At 41.3% G+C, this 11,873-nt stretch overlaps 2 protein-coding genes across 5 annotated transcripts in view; both read right to left on the reverse strand.

Annotated features, from left to right (window-relative positions):
• pum (pumilio) overlaps positions 1–5,332 on the reverse strand; it is a 119,931-nt gene extending 114,599 nt beyond the window's left edge. The window contains exons 1-2 of one of the 4 annotated variants that reach the window (XM_055073876.2): positions 4,676–5,327; positions 4,170–4,380 (exon numbers count right to left, since the gene is read on the reverse strand). In XM_055073876.2, the coding sequence (XP_054929851.2) occupies positions 4,170–4,343 (174 nt within the window). In that variant the 5' untranslated portion in view covers positions 4,344–4,380; positions 4,676–5,327. Of the gene's footprint in view, positions 1–4,169; positions 4,381–4,675 lie in introns of all 4 variants that reach the window. The other 3 variants (XM_055073875.2, XM_055073874.2, XM_055073877.2) reach the window with 3 other exon arrangements.
• Positions 5,333–6,725: 1,393 nt separating this feature from the next.
• Positions 6,726–11,873, reverse strand: part of gbb (glass bottom boat) — a 28,114-nt gene continuing 22,966 nt past the window's right edge. Inside the window, exon 6 of the mRNA XM_055073878.2 lies at positions 6,726–11,670. Coding sequence (XP_054929853.2) covers positions 11,485–11,670 — 186 coding nt within the window. The 3' untranslated portion in view covers positions 6,726–11,484. The remainder of the gene's footprint in view (positions 11,671–11,873) is intronic.

Genomic DNA, 11,873 nt, shown 5'->3' on the forward strand with positions numbered 1-11,873 from the left:
GGTTCTGAGGAGCATCTGACAAGTAAATATAGCTGTACAATGAAAATTGCACAATACCACAAAGATTACAATCAGAACTATGTTTTAGTGCACAGTCCCAAACGCTGTGCAGAGGCTCATAGCCTTGGCTGAGCTGCCAAAAAATAGCGAGACAGAGTATGGAAGCTATGCAAGTCCAACCTTCAAATTCGAGTAAAACCTGAAGCTACAAGTGCACCTCCTAAATACAGCACAGAGAGCAAAGTATGAGGCTGCCTTTAGTACGCAATGACCATCATCAGAAAGCTGCTTTTATCACGCTTCGCTGCTACTGACTGAAAAATTAACCTTGCATTGTCATCCGAATTGATAGCATGTTTGCTTTGAAAGTCATGATGAAGCCGACACAAGCTGGCATGGTAGAAGAAAAAGACAATGCACTGGTTTATGAAAATAGTTAACAATGAACATGTCAGCATGGCCAAAAAAGGTTAAAGATGGCATGTACAAGTTTTGTTGACAGTACATGCAGAATGGCATGCACTGCTCAAAGAACTTGGCTCTAATTTTGCAGAGCTCAGGAGTGGTAGCAGCGATATTGTTACACTGCCCCTGCTGTTTCTCTGCTACTTATTTTCCCATGTGCTTCACATTTCAAGCCACAACATCAGTGAGCAAACGTGTTGCAAGCAAGACTCCATGGCCGAAAAATATAACAAAAGGACTCTAGACTACCCTGAGTCATGCCAAAAGAGAAGATTAAAAACTCAGTTTCGGGCTCTTATGCAGTTTCCATGTACAGAAAGCAAACTCCCTCAGCTTGCATATAAAGGTTTACTTTTGCAATGCTTTTGCGACATTTAATTAGTGCTACAGTTGCGAATTGGCAAAATGGCTAGAGCTGCGAAAGCAGCCACCTCTATAATGCAGTTTTTCTGCAGATAATTACATAGGAAACGCAGCCAGCAAATGATTTCACCACTTTTCTTAGTACCAGACAGGGGAAAAATTAAAGGTTCCTGAGGCACATGTGCTCGACTGAACTTTCAATGCAGCTGCCGCTACATCGGCTGCATTCCATGCATTTCAACTGATCTACTGTTATGTTGCTTATGCGGATTGTAGAACTTTAAGCTGCAAGCCATGGTTTTGAAACATTCAGCTGTCATGGCGCATCAAAAATGACAGCAGCAATTACTGTACTCCCGCAACCTTACGCGTCTTTCATTGCTTCAAGAGCACATTCTGGTGAAAAGCTGCATATGTAGACCTATTAAAAGCAGTGTTATGAAGAAAGATTGTACAGGTTAAGAAATATACCTCTCACTACGTGCAGAACACAGTGCTAAACAACAGGACGAAGAGGAGGACACAGACCACACTGTGTCATTGTCTTCACCCTGTCGTTTAGCACTGTTTTCTGCTCGTTATCATGAACCAAGCAGCTCAAATGCATACACTTCTCACTTTGATGTAAAATTTTGACAGGTAATTTAACACATTATTTAATTACACTCAATTGTTTACATTGATTCTATAGGACACCTGTTTACCAATTGCAGGAAATAAAAGGCTAACGCATGGTAATCAGGACATCTGCTCAGCGTGTGATGAAGCTGTATACTTGTTGTTTGTGTGTCCTTACATAAATTATGGAAGCATAATATTGACAAGTAAAATTCAGTGACAGGTATTGGTTACAGAAGTGTACACCTGCAGCCGACACATTTTGGAAAGTCTCTAAGTACTTTTGTGTTCCTACAGACACTAGTAATGGCATCAATGAATTATGCATGCTGTAAATTTAAAGATCACCACATTTATACCATGGTTACCATGACAATGACAATAAAGTGTTTTTCATATACAAACACTATACTTTGTTCGTCACCTAAATTGTGAATGCTTCATTCTGCAATGAAACTTAAAAAAAAAAGAAAAAAAAGAACAGCGCACAACACACCAGCATAAGTGAGGTAATTGCATGCTTACATGAACAAATTCAGGTAGCATAAAAGAACACTGGTGCCAATTCTTGTATGGCTACTCATCCAAAATTTATAGAAATTTCGCACACACACAGAACAATGAAAGAGCAAAATTATCCGAAGTCACTTGCAATGCAAGCATTGGTGCCTGGCTCTCTACAGCCACACAATAAGCTATGCTAGACATAAAGGTCAGCAACGACTCTCTTTACATAAATTATGGATGCATAATAATGACAAGTTAAACAATGATCCTGAACCATCTAAAAAGCTACAGAGGCAGGTGTACATGTGCTAAACCTCTATCTCAAACACGGCATGCAGTAAACTCCATAAAGACATGTGTAAGCACACTTCCAAATTTCTATACTCGGCTTACTTTTACTGAAATACAAGAATACCAGTCCCGACCACTCAAGGATGAGCCAGATGTTCATGACGGCATAAGTCGTCACACAACATATCACCTGGATACAACAGAAAAATATTCTATTGTTCCTCTTCCTATGCAAAAGGTAAAGCATAAAAAAACGATTAGCAAAGACCCCTTCTTCATAAAGGTCACTGGCCTGTCTTAAACAATTACAGCAAAATATCAAGTCATCTATGTTTTCAGCAAGATGTTTATGGCATATTATCATGGCCCCTTCAATATAAACAGAAATTTCTAGTCGTGAATTATTCAGCCACCCAGTTTCCTTGTAAAATATGGTAAAATAAAAAGTATGTATGGCATGTCATATTTTGTTGATCTGTTGAAATGCGTTCAAGGTCACCAAGCAACTAGACTTCCAGCTTGTTCTATTAACTGCAGTTATGCACTGCAAAGTGAATAATGTGGCAAACATGTCTAGCCTATCAGGAGTCTCAGTCAGCACAACCAATTACAAAGCATCAGGCGTTGCATCACTGCATCCCCATTCTATGATCCATTTAATTTAATAATGACTTAAGCGCACTAAGATGGCTGGACAATCATCTGAATCACGTTGTTTGGTCGTACAATGTTCACACGCACCTCCTAGCCGCAGGAACATCCGAATCCAATATCAAAAAAATTTGTAGCAGCCACAACTAAATATAGGTGCATGACACATCGCGTTTGGCCACTGACCATGTCGGCCAAGTTATGAACACTCACGAGCCCGTTCTACGAAATTTTAGCAGCAAGTTTTCATACTTCGCTGCGAAAGACCGATGAAATTAAGCAAGACCTAGTTGTAAATGACCAGTACTTCACGATTTTGACTGTCGTAACAAGGGTACCGGCCCACGAATTCGCCAACGCATGGCATGGTGAACGACTGACGTAGTTTTGGTCACTTCTTCTTCTACATCGGTTATCAGCTTCAACCGTGTCCGTGGCTGCCGCTTGCAGCGAATCCCGCGATCGTGCTGCCGATTTGCATGTATCGGGAAGGTAAAAGCGATGCTCTCGCGCGGGTGTAGGTTAGGCTTACCGGAGGCAAACAAGAAGCAACGCCACGGCACTGACAGCGTAACAACACCATCGCGACACACAGGACAACGGGAAGGTTGTCATCGCTAAATAAGGATTAACCAGGCAGCTCCGGCGGTGTTACAAAACAGCCCCTCGCTCCTGCGCCGACACCTCGATTTCTATTTTTGTTTTTTTTCCTCCTGCAAACGGCGAGTCCTGAAACACGACACCGGATGAGGGAGCGAAGCTTTGATAATTAAATCATTTAATTTTTAAAGTGCCCGGACTTCACTAAAAATGAAATACGTTGGTTCCATGGGCTAGACCTGGTTTTGTGTCAGCGCAACTTTTCTGGACGGCTACTGAACCAATGACATCGGCGCAAGGACGAGCGCTTCGTCGCGTTTAATCAAGTAGCGACTAAGGTGAAGTCAGTAACTACTGCCTCAGGCGCTTAGAGACAATGTCTACTTATGATTGAGCACGATTACTAGCCTGTCTGTGCAGGATAAGCAGTTCATTAGTCACGATCACAATAAACAAAACACGGTGCGTGCGTAGGCCTACCACGGCGACGAGGAATGCAAGTGGTGTAGTGAAAGCCAGGCTAAGGGGAGACGGGCGCGTATCGGCACGAGCAAGCACGCGCTTTAAGAAGCACACACACGAATGATGCACGTCGTGTTCACGACGCTCACGCGAGGGATCGCGCACGCGCTGCGCTGGCAGATCGACTAGCAGTCGGGAGGAACAGCACTTACTTCGAGTACGCTGTCGTCGCCTAATGCCCAGCGGGATTGCTTGTTGTAGTTTTGGAAATCCGGGTCACTTTGTGGGCGCTGGAAGAAGTATCCGACCATTGCATCGTCCTGCGATCGAGTAGCCCCATGCCTCACATTAGACACGGGGTTCATTTCTTGGCCGTTGGCGAGCATTGCTGCTGGTCCTGTTGCTCAAACCACTTCATTCACGCTGCAAACAAGGACCATTAAAAACCGTCGCTATTAAACCCGCACCACAAAACACAGAGCAACATAACAGCCTCACTGGTGCACGAAGCGGTGCTCCGCAGGAAAAGTTACGCACAGCAACTTCTTTCAGAAGACAATGCAGTCATGGCGACTACAAAAACATGCAGGGGCTCTGCGGGGAGTGCCCACAGTTTCATGAAAACAGTTACACTGCAAACGAACGGAAGCGGACGCTTCGTCAAGGTAGTCAGAACTTTATTTTTCGGGTACGAAAGCTGTATCGTCAAATTATTTACCTGGATGGAGTGGATTTGAGGGACCGATTGTAGATGCCTCAAAACATGGCGGACGACATGTTAAAAACTGCAATGTAGCATGGGTAAACAGTGACGTCTTATTACGTCATCAGACACCAAAATCATAAAAACTTTCTTTTCTGGCCCTTTAAATGCCTTAAAGAAGTATGCGTGACAGCTCTGACCAGTTCAATGAAACACGCGTTTTCGAAAGCCTCGACTGCAAGAGGGCACTTCGACGCTTCACCTCTCGTGAAGCTTCGGTAGCTTTCTTCGTGAAGTCCAGCAAGCGCGGAGCCTCCGGAAATGAAAGAAGGGGCGGGAATGGTCACGCCATTTAAAAAAAAAACAAGAAAACAAAAAGAAGGTCGCGAGTTTCCTACTGCCTTAATTTCGAATATAGTGTTTTGCATTGTGCTACTGCTCAGTAGAGCCTTACGCGAGTTGACAGTGGCTGCAGTAGCACAGTGGCCACTTCATCGTGCAACTGTGGCCGAGATCATGGGCTCGACTGTCGTAGGTTTGGAAAGGTCGAGAAAATTGCAGAGCACACAAAGTTTTGTACTTCTATGCACAATAAGGAAGCAGAGATATCGTTCAGTTAATCCCCATCGGTCAATCACTGTATCTCGTAGCCGAGATGAACACTTTCGAACACTTCGCAGGAAGTTCACCCAAGCAATCGAAATTTTTGGTGGGCGTTTCCAGCACCGATACTAAAGATATTTTTTTTTTCTTTTGATGTAGAATTTTCTATTACGGTGTCATCAACGGCCCATTTGAGTGCAGTGAATTCAATTACATATTCTACTTTAAGAATCCATTTGTGCAGGTTGAGGAAGAGAGCCAATCGCGATAGCGAAATTCGATCCGGGTTGGGTCCGATGGCGATCGAAATGTGCCCCGTGTGACACCGGTACACTGACAATCCTATAAGTATCACTTAATAGCCGAGCAAAAAAAATATGTTAATGTTTTTCTTTTTATTATACATCGAAACAAGACTTTAAACCGGTGAAAAAAAAATGCGTTCTAGATATATGTTGCATGTGGACACCAACGTCATTGTGCATAAAAAGCAAAAAAGAACCATGAACAACAGAAAAACACGGGAAAATTTAGTTTACAGCGTTTTCTTGTAAAAATGTTGCATTTATTCCCTTGTTTGTGCACTGCTGATTGATTCAAGTCCCCGTCCTACTATGGCCGCTATGTCAAGAAAATAAAACCATGTACACTTCCTAGTTAGACACCCCACATTCTCTTGTCCAGCACCAAATCCTGCCAAGTTCATAATTGTGACACAGTAACAAAAGATAAGTCTTCTTGACTACTGGCATTTAAAATGCACAGATAAATATGCTCGCAAATTCAGGCCCATCCTTGGAAGTCCTTGTGAAACATTCTCTGGACAAACTACTCTTTCTTGCCACCCAAAAGGGTAAAGGGCAATAGTGCATTCAAGCTTTCTACCTCAAAGAAATTCTGCACCCCACTTCCCATGGCTGTCTTTATGAAAACAAAATAAAGAGGTTCTAAGGCTTCAACAAGTATGTTTACACATCTCACAAGCACATACACACTCACAAAGATAAGGAGGGGAGAGAGAAAGATACAAGCACCTAAAATTAGTTACCTGTCGCAGATATTCTTTCTAATGCTCTCTTCTCCGGCATTTGAACTGGAAGCAGACGAGTAATTCAATAATTGAATCATAAGGTAAACTTTGGTGGTGCAGAGCAAATGTTGTCCAGCCACTAAACCTCAATAGCGCACAAACTACCGTTAAAGTGAACAGGTACGTGTGAAGCATCAGAGAATTTCCTTCCCTGGCAAGTGTGCAAGGCCCAAACTTTGAAGTGACCATACTGCGGCAGGCTATACTGGTTTGATTCTTCAGCAACTGTGCTGTGGATTGGCACTGCTTTCGCCAACACTCGCGAGGTAGGACACCTCCAAAGTGCAAACTACACCTGTGAGTTACTATAACAGTGAAATGCATTGCATTAGCTGTAAAACAATAGCAGAGTGTGACAAGAAAACGATGCAGTTTTAATCTGAATATCCAACAACTTTATTCAGAATTTCAATACCTTATCGTGCGCAATCTGCAACATGAGCAAGGCATCGCAAGGCACTTAAATGCAGCATGCATGACTTTAATATGCATGCTCAGAGTCGGACTGCAAAATACTGAATAAGGCACGAAACAACTTTTGAACACAAGAGTGCCATTCAAAAAGGGAAAGAAAAGACTATATAAAACACTAGGAAATAAAACAAACTCAAGTCTCATCATACAGGAATATAAATTTGCACATGCTGGAGATAAAAAAACTACAAGGTGAAAAAGTGCTAATGGCAATGTTGCATAGAATTTGCATACAAAACTTGGCACTAGTACATTGTGACTAAAGCTAAAGAAATAGCCAACAAATATGTTCAAGAATGCTTAAAAACAGGCCAGCAATTGCTTGACACAGGCGAAAGTTTTATAAAGTGAAACAGTTAAGCACATTAATGCTCTTCAGGATTGATACGGTACTCCAAACAAGTAGTCAACATGGTGAGAATCAAAGGCCAACTACAACAAAATTTTGTGTCGCATAAAAATCCTAGCTTCAGGTAGTATAAGTACAGAGCAGCCTCTGTGAGACATATGTTTGAAATATGAATGGATGCATCACAAAAAGGCTCACAAATGTAGACGTTTTTGATGCCAAAACTGAAAAACATGACAGCATTACCGCTCGCCAGAAGTGTCGCACTATTCGAAGCCCACGGCTCCTCAACATGACTTGCAAGTTTGGGCGCCACTCTCAGCTGCTTGCAGAACACTGTGAAATCTCGGAGGCAACATGTTGGTCCTTCGTAACACTTGCCAACTACCAAATGTACGCATGGTCTGCTTAGGTGCTGCTTAGTGGCTGCCAAGAGGAAAACTAGCCAATAACCAGCCCTGAAGTTTTGCCAAGATTGCTTCAGTAGTATAAAAAAATTAGTACCAATTTAGCCAAACCGAAATTTTCTTGAAGGTGACCCTTAAGAGGAAGCTTTAGCTCGCAGGCTCCAATCTTAATACATGGGAAAGGAAAGACGGTTTATTTTTTGACAACCACTGCACCAAGATTGATTAGCTTTGTTGCATTTAAAAGAAAAAGTTAGAATATAATGACAGTTGGCAGCGAGTTTTTGATTTAGATCATCAATCTTTTTATAAATATTGTTGAAAATTGCAAATCTTCAGAAAACGAGAGTAACAAGTTTACAACTCAGCAGTGAAAAACGATATTGCAATTCTGTAAATTTCATCTAATAGTATATCCAAGGCAGATAAAGTTGATGTATTATACATGGCTCTTAAGTACACTACTAATATGTGAGTAGCACTTTTGCAAACCCTTTGTAAACAATGTAACAAATTTAAGTAAGGTATAAATTATTATATCAAATTTGTCTGCTTTGGATGTTCTGACAAATGCAATTTACAGAACTGCAATATCTGTTTTTGGTGCAGAGTTGTGGATTTGTAAACATTGTGCTTTTACGTTTTTCAACCTTACCAATTTTCGACAACTTTTGTAAAAACCTCAGGGCCATAACTCAAAATTCTGCTTCCAACAGTCACTAGAATTATACTTTTTCTCTTAAATGCCGTCATTTTCAATAAAATTGGCCCAGGGGTTATCTAAGAAAAGTGTTTGCATGTATTTAAATAGGCGGTGGCGGAGTTAGGGCAGGCTTGCCACGACAGCACTGGGCCACGGCAAACCTGGTACAATGTCATCGAAGAGTTTAGACCAAATCCCATTTTTATATTCGGACACATGCAAAAAGCAGAAATGTTCTCACTGTGCGATTGCTGAACTGATTCAAATGAACTCTGCAGTACTTAAAAACTGAAAATGTACCAATTGATAAGGGAAAAATTTTTGTTTAAGCTATCAACACTTCAGAAAAAAAATTGAAGCAGCTAAAAAAAAAACAGAGAAGTGCAATAGCTCTGCAAAAGGCTTGGGATAAAGTGTTTAAACAAATCAGCTTGTTAACCTTTTGCAAGTATTTGGTACATTTTCATTGCACGAGACTGACAATGTAGTTGTACAACATAGTGGTACAATGTAGAACCACATACTCAGATGCCAATCTTGTCCACTTTAGTGCACCAACAGGTGCATGTTACAATATCTGCATTTTTGTGTATGTGTGAAGATACAGAGCTGTAAACATTATTTTGAATCAGTTTATAAAGATTGCCATCTTTCATAAATTCTTAAAAATTGGTTTAAATTAAAATAATTCCTGGGTTTCACAAGTATTCATGCAAAAAAAAACTAGAGCTGGGCCATCGCTAGATGTTTGAATTAAGTTTGCTCACATTTCACAATAACGTGAACATGCAGAACATATTCCTCAACTCACGACATCTGCACTGAGCTGTTAACAATCATTGATATGAGTAAACTAAGAATAGACATACTGCATGCCGCACCTTTAATTACTAATTTTCATTTTGCTCAAATAACTGCAGGAATAAATGACAATAACGCATGAACACTGTAGTTCAGTAGCATAAGTCTCTTGCTGAATTGCTACAGAGCTTGCTACAGAGTACTTCCCAAGTTATGACAGGGAAACGTCTCTCAAAAAGCATCCGCTGCACCTACAAATTGCACGTCAAGTGCAGAGCGACAACAATGGCATGTACAGTCAACTCGTGCCGATTCAAATTCCTAAGGATCGTTGATTCAAGTTGCTAAGAACCACCAATTCTTGTTCAAGATATCTGAAGTTGAATAAAATAAAGTCCAGAACAGTACCGCAGGTTAAGATCACACAAAGGCATGCATGCACAAAATAACGTACAACACCGGCCACCACCGGGTTCCATGGTATCGAAGAGAACACAACAGAGTCACCATGCATGCACGCTAGGGCTACTGATCTACGAGTGTGCCTACAGAGTGCAGTTAACCAGAACACAAAATTTACTCCAAGCAGTTAACAAATCCACCAAGAACACAATGGGCTAGACAAAAGCTGCGCAACCGAATTGCTGACACCTACATATAGTGGTGCCAGCCAACATGAAAATCAGCCTGAACAACAAACATAAGTATGCTTCAGCTATCCATGTTCTAGAAATGGGCCCCAATTGACTGTTTCCAGCCCAGCTTGTTCTCCCAGAGAAACCGAAAGTCTGAGGTAACCAAAAGAACTTGCTTGAATAAGCTGTTCTATCCAGTTGCCACGATTTTACTACATGCCGATTCAAGGCTCCGAAATCAAGAAAGGACAATTCAGAAGCAACTGGATTCTGACAACCTGTGTAGTCTGATGGCAGCATAACAGCACATGATCATCTCATGCTTGGAGACTGAAGCACTGCACAAACAATCTTTTATTAGGCTGAACACCCCAAGGAGCTAACATGACTGCATCCATTCACGTGTGCAATTTAGAAGCTTGACCTGTCTAATACTGAATGTTTTTACAAAATGCCCTCAGATGTGGGAGTCTACTTCCCAAGTTGAAAGACATACATTTGGAGAAAACAAAGGTAAAGATTCATTTGTTATTGTGATAGCAATTGTATGAATCAAGGCATGTTTGCACTGTTGGTACCGCCACTGCGCTCTTGTGGTATCGACAGCGCATGCACAACCTTCACGCAGAGGTTTAGAAGGTTTTCAGCGATACGAGAGATTTGCGGTACATTTAGCTGGAAAAACGGTGATGCCAAGTGGACACACCCTCAAGCTTCGCTCGATTAGGTCTGCAGCGAAGCCAAGGCAGAGTTCTGCCTTCTGCTCCTGGCATAGTCATCGTGTGAACAAACAGTAGCTTTCCTCTTGAGGGACAAATGCCAATGAATTTCCATTGGTCTCACTTCGTGTGCTATCAAGGTGCGGCACTTGCCGCACCACTGACAGCACTGCTGTTTGAGCCATGTGACGTCAAGTCATTTCTAAATTCACTGAAAACATAATGGGCTAACTAAAAATTTGAGATCTGTTTGGATTAACCATTATGTTGACTTATGTGAGTTTCAATTATCACAAGTCGAATGTGCATTTATGTGGCCCACATATGGTCCCCGTAAAACTGTGTGACCACGCCCAACAGCAAGGAAAGAGTTATTCCAGTATTTTGTGGTCCCTGCTAAGGAACAATGTTATGATTACACAAAGAAAAAGCATGGAAAGAAGGCTGAGCCCTCCAGCACAACAGCAAACACAAATAAACAAACAGCTACGTCACAACTTAACAATGCCGATGTGAAATCAAAATCAATGACCATACACAAGAAAAGTTATTACAAAGGCAATTTTGAGACAGAGCTTGAGGCACAGATCAAGTTGTATGTTTAACCCTTCCTTGTCCAAATTTTGTTATTAAAGTAACTCATTCATAGTCTGAACATTCGGCCATTAAAAGAGAGAGGGTAGAATTTGTTCAATTACCCAGCAGAAATTTTCACCACATGTCAAAGACTTCTGTCACGAATTCAGTAGTGTAGACAGCTTATGTTTCTTCAAACTTCTGTTCAAGATTATATCACTGTGAAGAAAACTATTTTAAAACTACTTAACTTGTAACATGCCTTAAGCAGCGAGCACAAATATGTGGTGCCCGGGCATAGCCTAAGCGTGACAAAACATGTGGGTAAATATGTGGGTAAACATGTGTGAAATTTGAGGGAGAACTATCTTATCCGAGACACTAATCTAACAAATTACATAACTGCAGTTGGTGGCACTCATTTCTAAAATTAGCATTGGCCTGTCTTTCTCTGTGTTGGATATTTCTCATAAAGCATTACCATTACTAAAGGAATCGTATGATGAGAAAGGGTTAAACAGCCAGCAAAAACGAACAGTAGGAACCTGAGAAGAATGACAACACAGAATGGAACCTGGTACCTTGCAACAATCCACCAAACATTTCTCCATGTCACAGCTTGTCTGATGTTGCAACGTTTTCCATTGTAAAATCTGTATAGAGTATTATCGCAGTAAGGAATGCAGGAGGAAAGAATAGAGTATTCTAAGTTGCAGAGGCAATACCTAGAGAGTACACTTAGCTAGACAGCAAAATTTCCTGTAGTTTATGCACACGCACAAAAAGAAACTATGAAAGGCTGTCACATACCTCCATAAGCTACAACCAACAGGCAGAGTAGTAGTAACAAAAACAA

Source organism: Dermacentor andersoni, chromosome 4 (genome assembly GCF_023375885.2).
Source record: "Dermacentor andersoni chromosome 4, qqDerAnde1_hic_scaffold, whole genome shotgun sequence".
Lineage (NCBI taxonomy): Eukaryota > Metazoa > Arthropoda > Arachnida > Ixodida > Ixodidae > Dermacentor > Dermacentor andersoni.